The sequence below is a fragment of the Siniperca chuatsi genome, linkage group LG11, assembly GCF_020085105.1.
Source record: "Siniperca chuatsi isolate FFG_IHB_CAS linkage group LG11, ASM2008510v1, whole genome shotgun sequence".
Taxonomy (NCBI): Eukaryota; Metazoa; Chordata; class Actinopteri; order Centrarchiformes; family Sinipercidae; genus Siniperca; species Siniperca chuatsi.
Window position 1 is genome coordinate 7,928,710 of NC_058052.1, and position 24,039 is coordinate 7,952,748.

Genomic DNA, 24,039 nt, shown 5'->3' on the forward strand with positions numbered 1-24,039 from the left:
GAATTTTATTTCAAAGTAAAAGACCCAGACTCGTTTCTGATGAGTAGGCTTTATAGGCAGTCTTAATCATGACTTTCTTCTATTCTATCATACACAGAACTGCAGGAATATGAACTGATCTAAAGCCAATTGTGGATGTTAATGACCTGGACATATCAGATATGGGTGACTGATAACATCCCTGGTCAGTCATTACTTCACTGGCTGATACACAGCAGGAAAGCTGCTTGGGAAATTAGACATAGGAAGTATTATAAATCTTGGGGGGGGGGGCAAGGCACATAAACATGAGCTCTTCATATTATAAGGGAGGATTGGTGGATAGGAAAGAAAAATCCCACAATCATTTACCACTTGTATGCACAAGCACAGGTCTTGTTTTCCTTGAATGGATGAGTTTGGTTTGAGAGGACCCTTACAGTCATGGAAACAGAGGAGTTAAGGCTGGCCAGAAAACCTTAATAGATCTGTTCCACCGAACTCCTGCTGCTCTGAGAGAAGCCTGGCACGTAGCATGTACATGCATTTAGGCTTATTTAACTCAATCCTGCCGGCTGGCTGACAGGCACGTCTCACTGCTGGAGATGCAACATCGTTGTCTGGCAACCTCTTGATCAAAGAGTTCTGTGGTGTGGCCAGCACATCGCAAAGGGTGACACAGAGAGTGCCGCACTGCAAATGCAAAAGATAACAGGAAAAAACAGAAACACAACATCGGCATCCATTTGTCACAGCCTGCCCTTCAGTGCTCATAACCTGGACTTAAATTATTAATCATCGTTTTGATCTATTGGTCAATGGCTCTGCCAGATACATGCATTCATTACTCCTCATCCTCAAACTGAAGATGAAGACAAGAAAAAAATATGCTGCAAGTCAAAGGACCTTTCAGTTTCCTAATTTTGGAAGCAAATTGGGATCAATGACATTGGAGTGTCCAGTCTGGCCTTTATTAAGTTGAAAATCCAGAGGCAACTGTGGAGAGTCTGTATTCTTGTTTCCAACCTCTCTTGTTTATATTGTGATGCTTATAGCTATTGAAAATGAAACCACAGCATTACTAAATAACATAACAACTCATTAAATATTTACCTGCAGCTTTCACACAAACAGTTCTCATCCTGGTACTCAAAAACAGAAGAATGTCGACATCTAAAGCGTGGATTTGTTCAAGTTTGTCACATTCAAAGGTTACCTGTGAAGAAATTGGGTTGATCATTCCATCTCAGTATCATTTGTTAAAGTGAAATTGTGAACATTTTGTTCAACAGGAAGTTTGTAAATGACAAAATCCTTTCAGCAAAGACTCGACATGAAGACCTACAGCTAAAAAGTACCATTTGAACATTTACAGAGCACAGATTGGCATTTATTTGAAACATGAACACACGGTACCAAGAGAAATACAAAAAAGCACTTTCAAATCAATACACATTTTAACATCCAAAAAAATTTAAAGAAATCAGGAAACAGTCAAGTCCTCTTGAATTTCCTTCTGTTTTCTTGTTGTTGTTTTTAATTCTTCAATTAATCGTCCTACACAGCAAATCTTTACCCATTATTCTTAAATGGATTGAACATAGTCTAGTCTGCACTTTGGTGGTAGAGGGACAGGTGTCAGGATTGTTCGGATGACACCACATGTCGAGACATTGAGGTTTTCACCTCCAAAGACAGCTGTGTGTGTTCTATACATTCTGTTGTTTTATTGACCTCTGGTCCAATACATTGCTTAATAAAATACAGAGGCTAAAAAAATATTTTCCCACTAGTTCAGCATTAACGACTCCTATATTTGTGTATGTTCATAAATAATTTAATACATAGATAAATAGATATTCTGTGTGTGGATTATAAACTTTCATAAAAGCATTTTTTTTTTCCAGTAATACAGGAGTGACTATAAATGCTGAAATGCTTGAGGGCTGCTGTCCGACCCTGAAGTCCGGTAGACTGGGTGAAAGGCTGAGAGTTTACATGCGGGTTGGCGCTGGTGTTGCGTGCCAGTGTCCCCTCTTGCTGTGCCAGTCTCTAGCTCCGCTGGCACTCGTTCTTACTGCAGGTGGCCTGACGCTCAATCTGCCATGTGCCTTCCTCGTATGTGCAGTAGCAGATTGTACACTGATCGATCTTCACCTCTCGGCCGGCCGGTATCACTGCTGTGTCTGCGTAGCAATTTGGCCCTATAGGTGGTACGAGAAAAACAGGGAAAGTAGAGCAAAAGAGAAAATAGGCCTTATACTATGTTTCAAAATAAATGGAATTTCAAATTGGCTTTATACATTTTTAATAAGTTTCTTTTGTGTTGTCAGCACCATGTCACATTATCGAGGTCAGACTCTGAACACAGAAAATAGATGATTTGCTTTGCTCCTGTGATTTAATAAGCTTTGGGAACTGTGCTCTGGTCAAACTAAATGAACAGAAAGTGGATGATAGGTCAGTTAATGTTTTATTGTTCGAATTGTTGCGTACAGATGCAGAGACCAGAAAAATCATCCTTGTGTTGGTGTAGAAAAAATACCTGGGTCATTGAGGTCGCATCCAGAGTCTGTATTATTTTTCTGCTACTAGACCCACCAAGGACACTGTTCAATGTGTAAAAATGCAGTTTAAGGACTGTGCACACTATTCAAAGTCACAATCCTTTGTGCTGCTCCCAATCACTTTGAAATTCCATGAATTCACAGTTGCTCATCTCTAGGCCAGGGTCCTATGTTCCCAAGGGTAAGAGATTGGTAAGGGCATCTTCACAGTTCAAATTGAAAAAGAACGAAAGGAGATGGACGTTTCAAATGCAGTTTGAATGGTAACAATCCGTTCAGCTACTGTGGAGATATCAATGTCTAAAGTCAAGAACACTGTCTTGCCTGCAAACTTGAGGGCATGGGTTTCAAGGAGTATAACATCAGTTGGCTATAAGCTGTAGGTGGCTGATTTCAACATATTGACCCAGGGAAACATACATTGAGCATTTGACCTAGGGAAAAAAACATTGCTGAGAACATAAACCCCTTTGAAAAATCTCTTTAACCTGTTATTTTAAGAGGAGAATGAGTGGGAACACACTTGTCTGTCTGGACGCAGGTGAATTATGAAATACAACAAACAAATTCTGAAGTTCTGTTAATAGAAAATCTTGCTTGGCCTTTTGTTGATAAATTAGGTAAGTGACATTAAATATCAGGATAAGTAGGCTGCGAATCAATGAGTTGACCCCAACATATTGCTCACTAGATGCTGGGGGACACTTTTTCCTTTATGTGCACTTCATGACGTGTGCCACAACCAACATATTGAGTCCTAAAATATATGAACAAATGTCAACGCACAGATTGGAGGCAGCTAGCTAGTTGAGATAAACTGAGGCTATGTAACACTTGAAAAAACACTTTCTTTCTCTTAAAAACAAAAAGTTGAGTCCATAAATAATAAAACACACCCTATAGACCAATTATACACTTGTTGGGTTTTTGCTACTACTTGGTCTGGTATGACCATTAGCTTATGGTGGCTAACATTAGCTATCGTCAGCATTGGGGATTGCTGTGTAAGTGACATTACTGATAACGAGTTTTTCTTGCTAATTACAGGTAGCTGGGTGCCAACTGAGGACACAAGCTAATGTTAAAAGGATTAGTGCCCTTTTCTACTGACTTGTGCGGTCTAGAATTACCATATCTCAGTTCTCAGTGCTCAGCAACTAGGGTTATTTGGCTCTGGCTACTGTCATTACACAGAACCCCATTAAGGCTACAGTTCTTGTAGCCGTCGTTACACGTTGCATTTTGTAGTTTCTTTTATTGGTGTTTCCAAAAAACATATAAATGTTATAAATATGTTGCTATTTTAGTAAGTATAGGACTCAAGCTGAAGTAGGCTAGGTCAATGCTTTGAGGAAGTGCTCAAATCTTTATAGCTAGGACAGATATTAATTTAGATATATGAGCATATATAGGCACGAGAACATGAGCAGAATTACCCAGCCACATATTTCAGCTTTCCACAAAGTCTGATGAAAGAAAACCCTCTATACGAAAATACATTGTGGAACGAAGGCCAGTGGGACACAAGCTAGTTCGAAAGCAGGACAGGTCTTAAGTTATTGTTTGACTGCTACTTTTAGATGCCATGTCTGTTGCAATGACCAAATTTCCATATCGAGTTCAGTGCAGTTACGTAGTCATCTGGTATCTGGTTTCTTTAAGATAGTTTTTTGATATCCCAGCAAACTTGAATGCAGTCAGTCAAAGAAGAGAATGAACACAGGAGACCAAATGCGCTGCCCTTCATTTCATTTCTCTCAGTGGAAAATGGGCTCTCACATCTGGGCTTTCATTGATTGTTTCCCAAAATAGTGTTATAAGAGGCACAGAAAAAAACATGGATACAAGCATCAAGATTTATGAACACGCTTCTGCTGGTGTCAATGGCCATTTCTGATAGGATTTAATTCAGAATGAAACCAATGCTTATCACATTTAACATAATGAATATGAGTTTTCACTGGAGTGCCTCTGACCCCCCCTACCCCCCAATCTGCCATGAATCATCAATTGTGTTTGTATCTTATCATAATAGCTTTTCCATTGGCCATCATTAACATGCTCTTCAGACCACTGAGTGACCACTTATGGTTGATGCAGAGGAGCATTTTCACCAGGAAAGAGATGCATCCTGGGATGACAGTGATTAAGTTATTTAGGACCAGATTCAAACAGTTATCTTTTCCACTGTCTTGTTCTGGGATTGAGACATTTAACACAAGTTTTTTTTTTTTGGGAGGGGGGGTTCCACAAATTTGATTCACTTTTAGATGTGCACATGAGAGATATTCAGTGGTATTTTGTTTCACACTGGCTACGCCACAAGTAAAGCATAAATGCTGAAGGCGGCCTTTCTCCATATGTAACTTCAAGGTTGGAATTGTGCATAAAAACCAAATTAAGCACTGTTACGCAGTGCTTTAATATAGTTCTGAAGTGCACCCCAAGGGACTGTTCTTTTTTTATTATTTTGCAGGAAATTGGATCTCACTAATGGAAATTTTGATGTTGAAGGCAGTATTTGTTAAGAACTGAGCCCTATTTTGGTGCTGCCTTCTATCTACCAACATTGTGTGTAGGCTACAAAAAAATCCACTTGCCAAGCCCACAATACCAAAAATAAATGCCCTTCTTGTATCACCTACAGCAGTACCTTCTTTAGTACTAGGTGTGATGGGAAGGCTTTTGTCTACTGAAAAGTGCCTCTGTCCTCAACCAGTGGCTCGAAAAAAGTGCACATAAATCACCCATTATCTCTCAAGCCGCACGGCAAAATATAAACACTATGGGAATTGCTTCCACAACATCAGGTATAGCATAACAATGGCTATTTGGCTATTTCCCTTAGACTAACAAGGTCTTGAGCCACTCTGTTGTATAATTAAGATGCTGATAAATGGGGAGTCTTTCAGCTGCAGCCATCGCATTTCATTGGACGTCAGCACCCAGGAGGAGCGTGCTGGCACATCAATCAATGTGAACAGTTTGCCGAGGCCTGTCAAAATGTCAACCCTAACACATTTATAAGTCTTCAGATGAACACGCACACACCCTGCCTGAATAACAACTCATCCTGTGGCCCAGTCTGCTGTCGCTACTGATTCATCATCATTAGCAGCATTTAGAACACAGTGTCTCGAATAAAAGATGCATATGTCAAGGATATCCTAAGAGAGAAAAGTGCGAAAAATAATCATGCACTTTACAAAATAAACCAAAAGTACTTCCTCCTGGAGCTGGGATTAAACCACAGCCTGTCAGCCAGTCATTCACAGTTGCATGACATTCATTTGTGTTAATTAATGCATGGACTCAGCACCGCTGTAGCTTACTCATTGCTCGCACCCTATTATTCTGTCATTCATATAACACCCACCTTTTTGTCATTACTTCATTAATATAACATATCCCCCGTCTCTCCATCCCTCCCTTTCTTTCTCTATCTCTCACTCTCTGTGGCAGAAAGAGATTTTTATGGGCACATCAGGCTTCACAAGAGCTTTTCAACGACACCCGAAGAGGAAGAGACAAATGGACTGTGCATGTGCATGAACAGTTGGACCCAAACTGTCACTACAGCATGTTAGAAGTTGGCATGAGCAGCGTGTGAAAAAGATAGCCATTAGCACCTGTGGCTTTTGGCTCGGTAGCAGCACCAGATAATGGACAGGGAAACGAGGACACATCCTGCTCATCACACCCCTTAATTCTGAAATGTTAAAAACCTACAGCACTCTATTATAAGGTAATGGAAAGAGAAGAAAAGCAGAAATCACTCATCTTAATGCATTTCTTGAGTACATTTGCATTATAAATACAGCATAAAAATGACCTTGCTTTGTAAAGACAGTAAGTGGGAAAACTTTGCAAGGAGAGACTATGATTTAACAACAATATGAATTATTTCTTTCTATGATGCTGCATGAAATGGATTCCGACTTATAAATATGAGCTTCGCATTAAAGCTGCTGACAGTGAGTTTTATGGAAGTGCCACCTCATGTGAATGTTTGTTTGCATATGTTGTCTCCAGCTACTGTGCCCACTGATAATCTTTGTGGCTGAACAACCCAGCTGCACACAAGTAGAACGACTGTCACGATCGATGTCCTTCACAGAAACAGAGCCACAAACCCTCGCCAGCCATCACAGCGGTGTCCAGGTGACAGACTTTACGGGGAGACCTTCATTTACTCAAACCTCAAAAACAGCTTTGATGTCAATCTAGAAGATCTTTTTGTTTAGCTTTGTTACTCTCCATTTTTGTATTGTAAAAAATGTATTTGGAAGTCACATTAACACTGACTTTTATTCAGAGGAAAATATAGAAAATCACACCTAAAAGCAGCAGACCACTCAGTGACCCAGCATTAAGACATAATGTGACTTACCATTACCTTCATTATAGTGACATCTCTCTATTGTAATCATAACTCTGAAGTCCAGTAATGGAAAATGGCCTATAGATAATAAAATACTGCTGTGTGATGAAAGAATTAAACCAAAAGGTGAAAAATGGGGAACAACATAATTCGAACCTGACTTTATTAGATGATGCAAAATGTCCTACTTTCCCTTTCCAGTAGGCTATATATAAAATGCAATCAGTGTACACTTTACTTATTATTCCTGATTACATCATGGCCAACAGTCATTGTGTAATATGTAACACCAGAAACCTCATTCTGAATTCATTACTGGTCATCATTATGTTTGTTGTTTACTGAAGTAACTCAATATTTTAAAAAGAAACAATAATTTTACTGTTAATTAAGTGTTCACTAAACCCTGCCCCCAAAACAGCAATTGTCCAATCATAGCTTAGCAGGCACAACAGGCCTGTCAAGCTTTGGATTTCTCCACATGTTAAAGTAAAAGTAAAGCATACTGTTTGAACATTGAAGCATAATCTTAGAACAAATAACATTTTTATTACATTTTGTATTTGTAATACTGTACTATAACACTAGGGCTAACTAGCCCGTATGGTACACGAATAACGCTGCACCTTTATCTTCATGTTTTCTATGGATCATCAGCTGGAGAGGATGCAGACTTTTCACTTGGGACATGCGGCTTTAGCCTCAGTTTTTTAGTATTATATCATGTATGTACCCATCATGTGCATATCTAAGACTCATTTACAGGTTTAAAATTAATCACCTGGAAACATTAGAAAGTCAGCTGGAGACGGATTGTTCATCCAACAGCTTCAGCATTATGTTAACGCTAGCTAGCTACATAGAGACAGCTGTGGCTCAGCAGGTCGGCTATTGATCACAGGGTTGGCGAGCCCCACCTCTTTCTTTCCACATGTCGAAGTGTCCTTGGGCAAGACACTGAACCCCAGCATTCCTAATTGCCGGTCTGAAGCCCGGATAACTGGGGAGGGTTGCGTCAGGAAGCCAAATCAAATATGCAGATCATCAGATCTCCATGCTGGGTTGGGCGAGGCCAGGTTTGCCAGCGAAATGATAACAAATTTTTGTTAACTTCTGTGTGACATCGAAGATACGTCAAAGTTTACTGTTAATTTTCCACCGTTACTACTGTAAACTACATATTTGCCATGTGAGACCGGAACACTTGACAGGCGTAGCAACAGTCACTATGGGAACACTCAATTACAAAGGAGCATTCATTTTTGCATTTATTGACCAGCTCTGTTTGCTACGCTATTCCTTGTCTGTGTTGTCAGGATGAGATGGAGGCGGCTTCAAATGGACATGCCACACGATTACACATCCATATAAACAACTACCCTTTCACTCGTGTGTTTTCAGTATTCTTTTAAAAACACACACACACATCTTAAAAAGCTCTCTATGAATCATGCCTCTCTTAATTTAAATGAGTCTCTATCCCTTTGGCAACCAGGCTACCATGTCTCGTGTTGCTCTATTTGAAGTGATTTTGGCTCGGGTTCAGACTGTTTATCACATCCCCCCCAGATTAGTGTTGACCCTAATGTCTGAGTCTTGAAGAGCACCACTTGTTTCCTCATGCGTTGCCAAGGCGATACCCTGCAAGAGCAAAGGACAAGGGAGGGAGCCACGGCCGAGGTGCCGAGGAGAGAGGCTTCTGCTGCACTGATTTTTTTCCCCCTAAGCATTCGTCAAAAGCAGATGCTGCAAGAGAGAAAACACTTGGCTTAGAATTTACAACCAACACTTCCATGTCTTTTACACCTATATGTTGTGAAAAAATTAAAAAAAACACTTCAAGCAGGAAAAAATTACTAAAGTATAGGGAACATGTTTTCCCTCTTTGACTTGTATTGACTAGATGTTCTTTGCAAAAATCAATATTGTTTAATTAAACTTTATGGCGGCGAGTGAATGATAGTCACAAACTTTAGAGGGTATGAAACCATTTAATTGCAATGTGTTCCAGTACTTTGAGATAATGAGTAAAAAATGATGAGAACCTGCCTCCATTCACAGCTGTTCTTTGATATTCATGAACAACTGTCTGCGGTGGATGTTAGCGATACCTCTCACTTTCATCTTCCTCCCCTGGCTCTTCCCCAAGTGTCTCCTCGCATACAGGCTGAATAACACATCTGAGACAGGGTGCTCTGCCATAAGCTTTGATTTTGCATGCCTGAAAAGGCCAAGATAATGCCTGTGCATATTTGATGAACTTATCAAACATTGAAATACTTCATTGTGATTTATATCAATAGTGAGGGAAATGGTAAAGAGGAGAAGGGCTGTTAGCTTGGAAATTAGGGTAAAAGACAGCAGAGATGACTTGTTGAATGAGAAACCATGAGAATCGCTTTACAGACCTGATGTTTCAATCTTTCACCTCATTTGTTCCATTTTCTCTCCTTGTCTGTGCTTTTTATACTTTTACATGCACACTCAAACTCTTCGAGTCTAGTTTTCTTTCCTTTTTGGTGGCATTACACATCTGGTTGAGGATTTAATTCTTTCCTATTAATGAGCTGAGCTTTGATGTGATGCTTCGAATGCATCAGAGTTCCTGGGAGGTCTTCACATCTGTCTACGTTTCAAACAACATCTGTAGACGAGACAAACAACACCACCTGAGCGGGAACTCTCTGACGACCTCCAGTAACCTTTTTTCACATCATCAGTATTTCATCACGGAACTACCACTGCGGCGCTGTCTGGTATTGAGCGCTGCATGATCAACAGTGGCGAGATGGGAGCTGACAATCAATGATCCTCATCATTTAAATCACGGCGTCTGTAATACCTGGCAAAGAAGCATCATGAATAAAAGACAAAGTGAAATTCGATGTATAATCGTTTTGATATTGATACGAGCTGAAGGAAGATCAGTGGTGTCATTTAGAGTGATGTCTCATTTACTTCTGTTTACGTCCGATTAATGTATCGTCCAATTATTTTAACAAGTTATCCCCTAGGTAGTTCATTTTTTAACATGTTTATTATGTTTACTTTCTGGTGTCATGTCTAGCGTGAAATGAACTGCAAATGCAAATGAAAGCGTGTGACAATTAAGTCTTCAAAGCGGCATGTTTTTGATGGATTATTCCCTGACAGAGACCTCCATTTTCTCCAGGAGGTGGAAGGTGACCGGCAGTGTGCAGAGTCTGACACTCACAAAGATGTTCAGTGATTGCAGAGAGTGTTTACACCCCCTGTTTACACGGCGACAACCCCACCAGCTCCGTTCATCAAATCAGAGCCAGAAATATTCTCTGTCCAATAAGAGGTTGTTAAGCACATACTGATACAGATACTTAACTCTGCTTAATTAACAGTTTGAGCTCTGATATTCACAGCTATCCTGAATATGTGTGAAAATCAGCAGGAGGCATATAAATGAGAAAGGAAGTCTAAATGATTGGCACAAACTTAAGAATATATTTATTTTTAGCATAAAAATCTCACCTGCTGCAGCTTTAAAAACACTGTAGCCTGACTGCTGCACAAATGAGGCGTAAATGCTGCCAAAGGCTATTTCTGCATCTTCATAAATGCCATTGTGCTCCTGTAGATTACTCTAAAAGAGTGTGGGACCGAGCTGACAGAGGTTGCATGAAGAGGAACAGAATTCTAATTTTAGCAAAGTGTTATACGGGTGTATGTGTGATAGAAAATAATATGACCAGGTTAAAGGGGCACTCCAGCGATTTAGCATTTCCCTTCCATAAATTTGGGGGTCTAAAATGGCCAAACTCGAAGCAGCAGAGGCCAAGAAATCCTGACAGTTAGTCCCCATATCGTTCAAGCTCTAAAAACACTGCAGCCTACAATTCCCATAAAGCAACTCAATAGTGTCTTTGAGTTGCAAATTGAGAGGAGCTATTTCGGGCACTCCTGGTTCTGCGGAAAAAAAAGCAATGTTTGGTGACTGACAGGTGGCTTGGATGGACATGACACGCTCCTGGTTGAATCATCAAAAGAGAACAGACTATGTTAGAAATATCTGGTTCTTTGATAGAAAATCAAAGATACAACCTGTGTAAGAATTCAGCTACAACTCCCAAGGACAAGAAAGCTAAAGAATAAAGAATAAAATTTGAAAAGGGGGAAAAAAAAGAAAAAGAAAGCTAAAGATTACGCTGTTAAGAAAACTGACAATACAATTAGATTTGTGGCCAATTTTGAATTAATTCAGCAACTATGGCCCCATGCAGTGTCGCTCTGATTCACGCCTCTGCCTGGCCTTTTCACCACAGCAACGTTGGCCAAAGCTCATGGGTATTGTAGTATATAGAGCCGTCCGCCATGCCAAACATAATTTCTCAGAAACAAAGACAAAATACTTCAAACTGATGGCCATAACATAAACCTATAGCACTGTTAAATTATTCTCCTGCGTTTCTATGTTGAGGAACATTGAGGATATAATTAAAAGAACAGTTTGAAATGGGAATTTACACTGGTTACAATACTTCCAGAACCAGCAGCTACTCCCACTTCACAACTGTGTTAAACACTCTGCCTGGTGAAAGCCCACATATTTTAAACTACACATCCCCAGTTTATAGCACAGGTTTCGGAAAGCTCCGTCCAGAGGCACAGAAGACATCAACAACCATTATTTATTTATTTCCCAGGCTGAGTAGTACTCCTCATGCTGAGTAAGCTGCTCTTAATGTGTAAAATCTGTAGTGCCCCTTTAACCACAGAATCCCAAAGGACTAAAGTAATCCAAGTATTTCTAATTCAAACTGTGACAGTGTTAGTTGTGGTTAGGTAACTTGGCGTCTTAGACATTGTGAGTTCTGTTTATTGAATGGTAATGTGTGGTAATCTTATGGTAATAGGGACTGATGCCATCTTAGAACTGAAAATCCTTATCGGCTGAATGAGCCCGTGGATTTGCTGGGACTTTTGAAAACAGATGCACGCTCTCTTCAGTCTGTCACATCTCTGCACATACTGTGCTGTATCTACATCTGTCTCCTAGACTGATGTGCCTGCGACTGCAACCCAGCAAATCCACTGGGCATTTCACTGGGGAAAATATGGAGCACTGCCCAAACTTTGCACAAAGCACTCTCAGCATGATCAATATGTGCATATATAAAAAGTAGGTTAACAGCACACAAAAAAAATGGGAACAAAGGACCAACATGTATTCCCCAAGATTACAGCAGGCAAATATTAATAGAATGAGTAACGCTCCATGACTACCAATGTTTTCAACTCGTTATCTTTGGAGGTTGTGAGACAGGCTTTTAATTTGACTGTCACGAACATTCATTACATGCAAATGTTATGTCTATAATGTTCTATGAGTCTGAAATGATAAATAAATTATCCTAATATGATATTCTGTATGCATTTATAATGAACTAAGTAGGTGGTAGTCATATGCTGAATAAGGCGTTTTGTGGACATTTAGTTTATTTCATCCAGTTAAATTAACTTCTTGATACGTTTTTTTGCATGTCTCTTTTGAGGATAAACCTCTAGGCAAGACAGGTGTTTTTGTAATTTCACTTGCACACTGTTATTTCTAGTTCTCTTGTATTTATCGTTTAATGTGTAAATGCTCAATGTTTCAACACACAGCTTGAAAACCAAAATACCTTGCTTGCAGTTTTACTCAAAAATGGTATTAGCAGTACTATCGTCTAATAAGTGACTCATACAGACGAAGCATTTTTATGTGGAACGTATTGGGTATTTTGTTTTTATCAAAGGGATTTTTTCTTCATGCAGATTGCTTGCTCTTGTTTATAGCAGACAGCCCGCGCCACTTTAAGATTCCAAGTCAGAGATACATATCGCAAGTCATCATTCTTTTTGCTGAAGGAAGCAATGTTGCTGACATTGCCATGTTGCATTAGAGTCACACCAAGAAAACAAGGGGACATAATCTAGGACATGCTGTCTGGAATCATCCGAAACAACTTCAGATAATCGACTCTGAGCTGCAGAATTCCTTCTTCTCAGACGGGCCAAAGCTCTCAAACCAACAGGATCATAAACTTACAACCCCGAGCAGCGAAAACTGCAAGCGGACCTCAAATCTCTGGACCAGACAGCAGCGACAGATTTGGAACATATGCCGCAGCCTACATTAGATACACTAAGTAATTATATTAAATTAAGATTGAAAATGACACACGAGCAAATGTTTTACTCAGAAACAGGCCACAACTCAGAACTGATTAACCACATTTTTGGTGTGACTTCATTGACATAGAGCTCAGTACTTCAACTATGCAATTTGATATGGCAAGAGACTGCAAACACTGCAGTGCAGCATGCTGCGTGCTTTGTGTCAGCAGAATGAGCGTTGTGCTACCTTGCCCTAGTAATTCCGGTTGAGGTGCCCTTGAGCAAAAACATATGACACTAGGCTGCTCTAGTGGAGTTACCCAGCAGCCACCACTAGGAGACTGGTTGTACTGGAATAAAGTGTTCACCACAGTGTTGTTGAAGGAAATCGTCTCCACTCACCACTCTTGCAGATGGGACAGCACTGATCCGGCTCGTACTCCGGGTCCACACACTCAGTCTGAGGGCAGGCTGCCACAGAGCACAACACCTCCCCACTTGGCTCACATCGGCACTTCTCACATGGAGACACCTGCATAGCAGAGACAAAACAGTAATTAACACCCTTAAAAACAGTTCACACACAGACACACATACACACGAGTCTTCTCCTCTTAATTAATTTCTCACTTTTTGTGTCTCTGGCTCTTTTTGTTTGTCTCAATGTCTCATCCTTTTTCCTCTGTTCTGTCTCTCTGCAGCTATCTCTGTCTCTCAAACACACACACATGCACACACACAAAAATACTCCTGCCTGCCTGTCTGGCTTGTTTAAGACAGTGTGCATTCAATGTCATAAAGCTACATCTATAGGGAAGTCCCATCCTTCTCAACTTCATTGCCAATGAATGCCTCATTTTAAGGAGAGCCGCGTCGAGAATTGAACTTCACCATCCAGTCAGGGGATATGGGGAAATCAATAGGAATGGGAAACAAAAGAAAGATGCTTCAAATTTTCTTGGTGCGTGAACAGAAACATTAGAAATGACTTGGTTATCCAAGCGTTCCTCTCGAAATAAAACAAATGTGGGACAAAGGCTGGGACTGATAAAGTGTATAGTTTGAATTAGAACCAGCTCCTGCACTCACTGTGAAAGGCTTCATTTAGCAGCTGCTTGTATAAAGCCATACACCTTTAGTCTCAACAAGAACGCAAAGGTTAATTCTACCAGCATTGCTGTAGATTGCAGAGGCTTGTGCCTCCGCATGACACTCCACTGTGAAAAATGGAGTGAGGCAGCACTTAGTACAATGCCCCAGAACTTAGCAATCAAGCATAAAAACCTGCCTGTTGCTTAGTTTCAAAGCACCCCCCTCCACACCACACAGCAAAAGGGCTGACATACGGTGCTTATGAGAGCTTTCTGTAGATTCTGTCAGCAGAGACTTGACACAGAGCTGTCTGTAACACCGTGAGTTAGTGGAAGAAAATCCCATATTAGCCTTAACCTCCCGCTGAGACACTCGCCAAAATAAAGAGAAGTATTAGGAGCTGGTAAACGTAACCTCGCATAAGAGACGTAACCCCAAGATTGTGGTGCAATCCTGAGCCTTTCAAAGAAGTGTCAGAAGATCTCTCTGGTGTATGTCTGTGTCTCTTCACAAACACCTACATGCAACAGCATGCTCTGCAGGGTTGTAACATTACTATAACTGTAATTCTATCATGTGTATCAACAAACCGAATATAGAAACACTCTGCTGAAGCTGCATTGCTAAATTCAGCCTCTGGTAATATTCAGGCGTTGTGTGAGAAAAAAGACAAGTGCTGACCTTTGCCATTATAAATCTGCCTGCCTGCTCGCTTACATGCTGCGAGGCAAGGTAACTAGTTCCTGTGTAGAGCCTGTGATAAACTCCATTGAACAGCAAGGAGTGTTCTGTCAGCACTTCTTTGTCTGAGCATGTCAAAAATGAGTGAATACAGTTAATGGGCTCACCTTAAACTCTTCTAGAGAGGCATAGATCTTGCCCCGAAACTCACAGTAGTTCTTTTTCTCCTTGCACTGCGGGCAGCATTGGCTAGTGTCCACTTTAATGCAGCGAGGGTGAACCTTGGGACATTCTGGCTTGGTGCACAGAGGGCCCTCGTCTGTGCAGAGGCAAGGGCATGTTGAAGGGCCCGGGGTGAACTGCTCCCCGATGGCAAACACAAAGCCGCTCTCATCCATGCAGCCTTTCCCCCTGTAGTCTGGGTAGGCGTACTCGTCGATGGCGTCCAAGGAGAGGGTGACGTCACTGGTGGGGCCCTCGTCTATTTGGTTCAGGCTGTCCTGTTCGCTCCACGGCTCCTGGGGCTTCCCACTCTTAGATTCTTGTGTCTGGGAGCTGAGGTTTGGCCTGGCACGGCTCACGGCAGTCCTGTTGGGGCCCAAGACATTGATTTCCTCCGGCCGCTGCTGAACCCCATATCCCAGCGGCTCCTCGGGGGTCTGCTTGTCCTGATGTTTGTCCTCCCTGGCTTGGGTCAAAACCCTTTCCAGACGTTCTCGGCTCACTGGTAAGGTCGCTATAGGATTACACTGAGCGCCGCTCATCAGGAACCCAAAAACAAAGAGAACTTCTGCTGTCATGGCAACGGAGTGCAGCATCTCTCCCCACCACCAGCGAGGTGGGAAAACACCTTGGCTCACATAACACACTTCACATCTCAGGTGTGAGCCAGTCCATCTGGAAAGAGAAAATTAAACTGGGGTTATGTGCTCAGTATTTTGTCACTTTTTATCCCAGGTGTGGGGTTTGTCTCATTCAGCCTCTAGAACAGTGCAAGAAATTCAGGCGATTTCAGAGTACTGCTCCATCATGTCAAGCATCCTGCTGAGTGTGATGCAAGCCTGTAGGATCAGTGAATTGGATCATCAGGACAGGCAGTATTCATAGGGCCGTGTTAGGAAATCGATAGCGCTTCATACTGTAACACTTCCCTGCATCAATCGGCCCCAGCAGTGACAGAGTAAGAAGAAAATGGCCAAAGAAGGACCTGAATCAAACACTCTTAAACTTCTGCCCCTCTTATGGAACAAAGAATTGGGATCAATGTCTGCTTCTTCTTTTTTTTTTTTTGAATGATTCACAGTCAACTGTACAAAAGGAGAAATTGATTTGAAAATAGAACATAATTCCAATCTGGAAAGATGAATTTACTATAGCTGACAGAAGTAGCCATATCAATTTCAAAATAAAGCCAGATCTGCTCCAGCTTTTGCAAAACTTTCTCTAAAAGGAGCCCACTAAATATCTCATTGTTTTGTTTTAATCAAATGTAAAAGCACCTCACTTTCTTTACAGTTTTCAGCAATGCGAGGAGTCAATACACAACAGCTCAAGTCGAGTGAAATCCCAGGATCAATTGCAGAGACTGCACATTTTTGAAAAGCTGTAGTCAATGTTTTGTTTTTTGTCTCTTGCTCAACTTGATTTACTGCGGCGTCTTGAAATTCAAATGCCTGCTATGATGCTTTGCTGCGTTCGGTGGCCTACTTCCATTCATTTCCTCACCAAATGTTCAGCGTCATCGTCGAGCTCCACTTAACAGGCTGTATTCATGTTGACATTTATAGCTTATTTTGAAAGGTGAGATTACTCCATATTGACTGACTCAACAATTAACTGTAAAGTCCTGTCTGCGCTTGTTTAACAATAGTTCACCATATTGATTAATTTGTCAACCTCATTGAACACAGCTAATTTCTAACAGAGCGATAAGGAGAAGAGAAACTAAGCATTAAATAAGCCGTAGGCAAATACGTTCAGGTATGTGGTAATACATAGAAAGAGCAGAGATAATGCCAGCCATTAATTCTATCCAACTCCAACTATGAAGCTGAAGTCTCTCTATATGTTTTAAGTCATGCATTTTGATATTCATGAATTCTGATCCATTGTGAGGGAAAAAGGCTGAAAGTGACTGCTGGCACGCCAGTGGTATTTGAGCGTTGTTTTAGCTGAATTGCTATGTTTGAGGCAGAATCCTTGGAGCTGCTGTGGAATTGAGAGGAAGCAGAACGAGGTGCATACCGATAACGCTGCTGCAGCTGAGAGAGACAGAGAGAGAGAGAGAGAGAGAGAGAGAGAGAGAGAGAGAGAGAGAGAGAGAGAGAGAGAGATGAGCCCAAGTCTCATTAGTAAAAGGACCTCATTTGGCTTTTCTCAGCCTCATCTCTCCACCTTAACAGCTGTTACTAGCTGTCACACTGATACAGCTGCTGCCGTGCTCTCCGTCAGGACTGAGCACTGGGTGGCCCTCAGGCTGGTTGTCAACTGGGCACAAACTAGCCCAAGCACCGCAGTATCTTAAAGGAAAGGCTGGCGATAGATCTTTATTATTCTTACTGTCAACAAATCACATGAAAAGACCAAAACCAGCAACAAACTGATCCTACTAACAAGTGTAAGTGTATCCAAAGTCTAATTTAGCATATTCCTCTGTGCCACAGAGCTCCACTGTTGTTCAAAAACTGGCTGACATGTTCCTTCACTACGATGAACACAAGCATTGTAGTTTATTTTGAGTCAATTCCACATATACAGTGTGTTATTCCACTTGCCATAGGCTATATTCAGTAGTGCCGTCTAGTGGCTCACGGACTCCCTCCCTCTGTATGTAAAAGCCGCAGTTGGCTGTGTGTAACTTTGCCAGTTAATGACCAGGTAGGTAGATTGTTTAGCTCAGCGCTTAGCACAAATGTAGCAAATTCATGTCAAAAGGTCCCCTGTGTGAACATGTTAGCGTTGTTGAAATGCTACTACAAAGGATGTAATGCATTTTGCAGAGCTAATTTGGACATACAACATGAAATAGTGCACTCGGCAAACAAGCTAGCTAGCCATTAGCTGGCTAAATTAACTTGTTGATCTTTTATTGTGTGCTGGGTCTTTCTGAGCCGACTGTGGTGAACCAACCGTAGTACTGATCAGTACATATATTCTGTTCCTATCCAGACAATGAGCACACAAATAGACTCAAGCCTCCCTTCCATTATCCCTCCACCTAACACAACACAACGCATTATTATTACATTATTATTATATTTGTGACCATTTTTAAAGGTTTTACGTCTTCAGCAGGAATGACTGGGCTCGGGGCTGAGTGCCACACAGTGAAGAGAAATCAAAAAGTACTGAGAGACTGTGTCTTTTCATGACATTTGTTGACAATAAGACAAATATAGAATAAAGGCAGTCGTAACCTTTAATATTTTTTCAGCCCATCTTTACAACCTTATAAAGATTCTCTGGATCTGCAAATTATATTGTTTGCTACATTCATTACATCCTAATGCCATCTTTAATACAGATGTCATCTTTTCTAAATGTCTAATTCATTCTCAGCCACACAGCATAATGTGTGCCAAATGTCATGGAATTTTACAGGATGGATTGAAACATACATATGTTCTTTTTTGCTATAGTATCTACTGTTAAACATTTTAAAGATGCCTTTGTTGATACTTTTTCCACAGGTTCAAGTGATGGCAAACTTTCTTACATTTATAGTATTGCATATAAGCCATTTGGTGAAAGGTCATGGATTTATCTTTGCCCCACAGCCCTGCAGAGAATTCACATTTTTGCTTCACTGCTCTATCTTGAATACTTGCAAAGATATTCTGGCTGGGGGAAAAAACACAACTATGAACTGGTATGAAGATACAATCCAGTATCTACACATCTCTGCAACATAGGGTAGAAGCTTGTGGACTATTATACAGACAAATTATAAGTATTAATTTGAGTGTAATGAACGCATAATGTGTGATAAACTGCAACCATGGTTCTGTTAAGTCTCTTTTAGGATCAGAACCTGATGTAGCAAATCGCTGCTTTTACCAACATTGCTAGAGTCAAAGTGATGCCACAGTCAGACTCGTAAACTCTGCACAGGTGTGTGACCTGAAACGGCCATGCTCAGTAAAGCCTTATACTAACTACTGGTTGCAGTCATCATTCAGCAGCATACCAGGGTTTATATAAGCCAACATCACTGAATTCATTCGCACTTCTGACACATTTGAACACCCACTTCAGAGCAAAAAATCAGCTCTGGAAGTGGAAAAACAACTCGCCAATTAACACTTGTCAGCTCCAAATAATTATATTTGGAAAACAAACAGTTATTAACGCTGGAAAATTAGCTGTATATTTTTGTCTTGAAGAACAGTGATCTTTTTTAACCGCACAGAGCTATGTGGCCATGTGGTTTCCCTGTTTCCACATCTGTTCGGCAACTGACAGGACTCTGCATGGTTCCAAATACTGAAGTGGTCCAAGCAATTACCAAGTGACATAAAGTGCTAAAACAGCAAGCCAAAAGCCAAAAATGGTCAATTAAAAAAGAAATATATATTAGAACAATTCAAAAATTCAGTCAAATTCTTGTAAATTTTAAAATGTGACAACATGCAGTTTGTATTGCACTGTAATGGGTTGGTTCAAAACTGTTTTGGGAACCAGGCAGAAAGCCTCCCGTGGTTAAACATGCATGATAATAACTCCAATAAAACCAAGACCTCCACTTAGCCTTGCTGTTGTGCTAAATTGTAATCTAATGTTGTTTCTTTAATTGATTTTTGATTAATAAATAATGATGCAAGCAGAAGCTGTGAGAAGTGATGTAGTGTGTGTGTGCAAACTGGCAAACAAACTACACACCCCGGGAGTAAATATAGTCATAAATATACATATCAGTAAAACATCTCTGCTCATATTATAAAAGTTTAATGACAGAATGGTACAAGAGTTTAAATGAACTGAGTTTCTAATCCTCCACCTTTGAGCCTGCCAGCTCCAGTCAGTCAGCACTCAGACCAGGGATGTGAAAGTTGTCAGTTCAAACCTCAGGCCTGACAGGTCGAACAGCAGGAAGGCCTCCGCTGGAAACTCACCAGCAGAGAAAGCCGATTATCAGGAAATACAATATTGCATCATTAGAACTCAGAATCACTGAGGACAGCAATCTGTCAGCGAGTAATAAATAAACTAGATTTAGAATTTCAGAGTAACAGAGTACACACAGTCCCTCCTGTTTGGGGTCTCCAGGTCTTTAACAGCCCAAAAAACATACTTAAGATCACAAGACCTTTCCAAATTCTATGAGAATTGAATTTGAACTGATAACATGTTCCCAAAAGTCTGCTACAGAAAATGACACATTATTTCTGTTTGGGGTCTCAGAGACTCACGCTGTAACACATGATTAAATAAATATTATCTGCTTTATACTTCTGGACTGGAGTTGACAGAACTTTTTATATCGTTTGTTCATAAGAGGTCTAACTAAGGGAGTTAGACCCCAAACACAAGTAATGTCTCTTGTAATGTCTTAAAAACTATCTAGGATAACATACTGTATATTTCTTTGTATATGAATGATTTTTGGCAAAGAAAGGAATATACATTTGTTCATGCATAGCCCATGTAAAACATTATTTTGGTGTAATTCTTTATGATCTTTTCCTTACATTGTCACTTTCATCATGTTTGTGGCAAAGGGAAGAGTTCCCACTTCAATACTTTTCTATATATTAGATTTTAATAAGGTCAGAAGAAAAAACATTTGAATGGAAAAAAGTACTCCCCAAACAACAAGGAAGTAAAGCCACAACAAAACACATTGGTTAATGCTGCAAATACCAGACCTTTGCTAGGCAATGCTGTCATTTCAGATATAATGTAGGGCACTCTGGTCTGTAACTACATAAGCAGTATGTAAAACCTGCAATTAAATTTCATGCTTATTTTTTTACCACTGCGTATTTGTACTCTGTCTTCAAAAGCAGCAATCCCCCCAAAAAACTTATCAGTCTGGGTTTCAATGGAGATTCATATTTCTGGGGAAATCACTAAATAGATTTTTTTTTGTATAAATGAGGTCAAAATTACTGCAGAAACTGAATGCTGACACAAAATCCAGTTCCAGTGTATAGAGGTAATCACATCAGCTATCAAAGACTCATAGTGGCCAGACCCTCATAAAAATAGGACCTGACTTTGCCATACATTCAAAATATGCTTCCCTTTTCCTCAAATATTCCAATTCTGGCTTCAGAAAGCTCTACAGCTTAATTTTCAGCACACAGTTAACAGCAATTAATGCATATAGAGTAGATGTTGCCTTGGAATTCCAATGCAGCAGCAGAAAATTATCATTATCTGATGTAAATGGCTAATTTTACAATAATAAAGTTGCATTTTGTTATTCTGCTCCCCTATTAACATTGCAAATTTAAATGCTGCCATGCCCTGTGCTATTACTTTTGAGGACTGACGATGTTTCCACTTTCCACTGACATTTAAATGTTGCAGTGGCTTCCTGCACTAGAGAGAATGAACTCAGTATTAGCCTCAGTGTTTGCCACCAGGAGCAGCTTCAGTCATTATTGTCACTGTAGATATAAATCCCTCTGTCAAAGGCCAAAGTTCTGTTTACATCTCAGGCTATTGAACATAGCCGGTCTGACAACTGAGGTGCAGCAACAATGATTAATCAAGCAGGGATTCAACCTGGCTGTTAGTTCACGGTTCAATGATGCTCACCATCGCATTGATTTATGACTCATAAATTATTGTCATTTTCATTACTCAGCAGGGCGAATAAGGCCCATAAGTGTTGACACAACAACCTGAGCTCGGAGTGGAATATTAGCTCTACCTTGACTGATATTATTGTTCATATAGATTGAATTGGCAAGGCTTTCGATAACACAAAGCGTGGCGGTTAAGTTGTGTTAAGGTTGACCTGCCTCTTGCTTTCTTCTTTGATGTCACTCAGAAAGGATTCTTCCAGGGAGGTTGACAGCTGTTTCACAAACACAATAATGCTATAAATAGGGCCAAATGCACTGAGGCAGCGCTCTCATCTCCAGGAATTTTCCACACACTAGCTAAGATGTTTTTGTCTGTTTGTTTATGTCTAATTACCATTTGGTCTTAATAAATGTGAGCAGTATTTAAAAGAATATTTGCAAAAATGCAAATCTGATCTGCCTGAAAAAAACTTCATGGTGACAGAAAACGATAGCAACAGAGAAAGTGATATAGCAGTGATGAGGCTCACAGCATCCTTTCTTGTTTTGATTTGTGTTTAAGGCCGGTATTGTACACAGTGTAAGTCTGACAATGAACCTCTAAAACAAGCAAACATCACATTCACATTGTCTTGGAGAATAAAACTCCTGCGATGTCCCTCTGTAAAATCAAACTGGATGTCATTGAGAGGAAAACCATCTCCTCAGGGCTAGAATTAACTCAGACAGACAATATGCCCTCGCCAATGTGTGCACTTCATTTATTGCACATTACAGATTCTCCTACTTACACTGTTCCAACGTCCCAACATGCCATCGATGGCACATGGGGAACGCAACAATTTACTTTGAGGTCTACTTCAATTTATGACAAAGCAGATCACGGGGGACGAGATGTGAAATGTTTAGACAGTGGTGGCTAGTGGGCTTGGATCTGACAGGGCTGAGAAAGTATTGAATTAATGATGCCACGTTTTAAAACTCATTTTTATACAGATAAACAGTGTGAAATGATGAAATCCAATTAGAGCAATAAGGGACACTAAGGCAGGATCCAAGAGTATTAAGCCATCTGCCAGTGAGTACAGATTGCTGCAGGGCTGCCTAATTGAATTTTATCCTCTGACTGTAAATCTTACCGAGTGACCCAAATCAAAAGAAAGTTTGCCTAAACATGCAATGCAAAACCAACGGCCCTTGCAAAACTGTCATATTATCTTAAGATTATGTGCAGTGGAACAAGGTGAGAATTTGCTCATAGACAAAGCCTGCCAGGAAAAGTCTGAAGCAGGAAATGTATTAAGCAGAAGAGTGTAAATCAGCGTGATTTTTTTTATATATTACTCAGATGATGACGATGATGAAGCAGCATTTTTGACTTTCTTCTGTGTCACACCCAGAGATGTAGTGACATTTAAATAAAAACGTGAATAAATCGCAGTTCAGTGTTCATAACAGCAAAAAAAACAAAAAAAACAAGCAGCTATATTTTCAGGAAAGCATAGATTTTCACGACATTTCCACCACCTACTTTGCTGGACACTATGAATTTATTAAATGATGACTCCATTGCATTATGGGTTTCTGCTGCCTACTCTAGGCTGTGTTGACTGGATGTTGCATCCTGGAGTGTGTCAGCAGGCAGAGTCTTTGTGCAGCCACTGAAATCCTTCTGATGTTTCTTAGAACGGCCTCAGTACTATTTCCAACAAAACACCAACACAGTTCACTTACACTGATAGCTATGTAGCCTCTACAGGTGCGACAGCCTTTTCCGCTGGTTTGAACAAGAGTTCCCCATCAAGCTCATGTGCATATAAAGCCTTTTGTGATAGATGCTATTTAATTTCCAGGCAGGCAATGTGGCTTGACTGTAACCCCGAGAGAGTAAAAATCTTCATAAAATGCACACAAACACCAATTGCAACACCGGGCAGTTCATTCCCAGTAAACTAAGTTGATGTGGAACCTGAGCATCTAAGCGTGGCTCTTAGACTAACATGCATAAATTAAAAAGCTGCATCCCCACACAGCAGCACTGATATAATTCACCTGTGATCCTCGGAGTCTGTCCGTATCCGTCTGCGCCGCTGGGTTGAAACACAGCCTTCGGACTGCTGGACAGCGGAGCCACGACAGCAACAAATGATCAGTGGTGAAGCGATGGAAACTGACGCTCGTTAAGCCAGTCAAATGCACAGTTTCCCCGGAGGATGCTCGCAGGTCATCAGCGTGTCGCGCTCAACTTTAATCGCCACAGTGAGTGAAGGCGCTCCGTCTCCGGCGATCCGCCGCTGCAAGCGCCGCGCAGTTACTGCTGTCCCTGCTCTACACTGGCACTTTATTTCTCACGGTGACAAAAAATAAATAATTTAATAAAGGTGCTGGTGGTGGTGGTGGTGGGGTGGGGGGTGGTGGTGGGGTGTTCAGACATCACGTTCAGCCGAGCGGCCACTAG

At 40.7% G+C, this 24,039-nt stretch overlaps 1 protein-coding gene across 1 annotated transcript; it reads right to left on the reverse strand.

Moving 5' to 3' along the window:
• Positions 1-928: 928 nt before the first annotated feature.
• Positions 929-23,947, reverse strand: vwc2 (von Willebrand factor C domain containing 2). Its single transcript, XM_044215261.1, has 4 exons — positions 23,634-23,947; positions 14,997-15,726; positions 13,459-13,588; positions 929-2,183 (listed from the first exon to the last, which is right to left on the reverse strand). Exons 2-4 carry the CDS (start codon positions 15,645-15,647, stop codon positions 2,032-2,034), a joined length of 933 nt encoding a protein of 310 aa, XP_044071196.1. The 5' UTR covers positions 15,648-15,726; positions 23,634-23,947; the 3' UTR covers positions 929-2,031.
• Between the last annotated feature and the right edge of the window lie 92 nt (positions 23,948-24,039).

Coding starts and splice junctions, on each gene's coding strand:
- vwc2 (XM_044215261.1), bottom strand. CDS start 15,647: ATGCTGCACTCCGTTGCCATGACAGCAGAAGTTCTCTTTGTTTTTGGG. Junction 13,589..14,996: donor CCTCTCTAGAAGAGTTTAAG/GTGAGCCCATTA, acceptor TCTGCTATGCAG/GTGTCTCCATGTGAGAAGTG. Junction 2,184..13,458: donor CTGTCCCATCTGCAAGAGTG/GTGAGTGGAGAC, acceptor TACCACCTATAG/GGCCAAATTGCTACGCAGAC.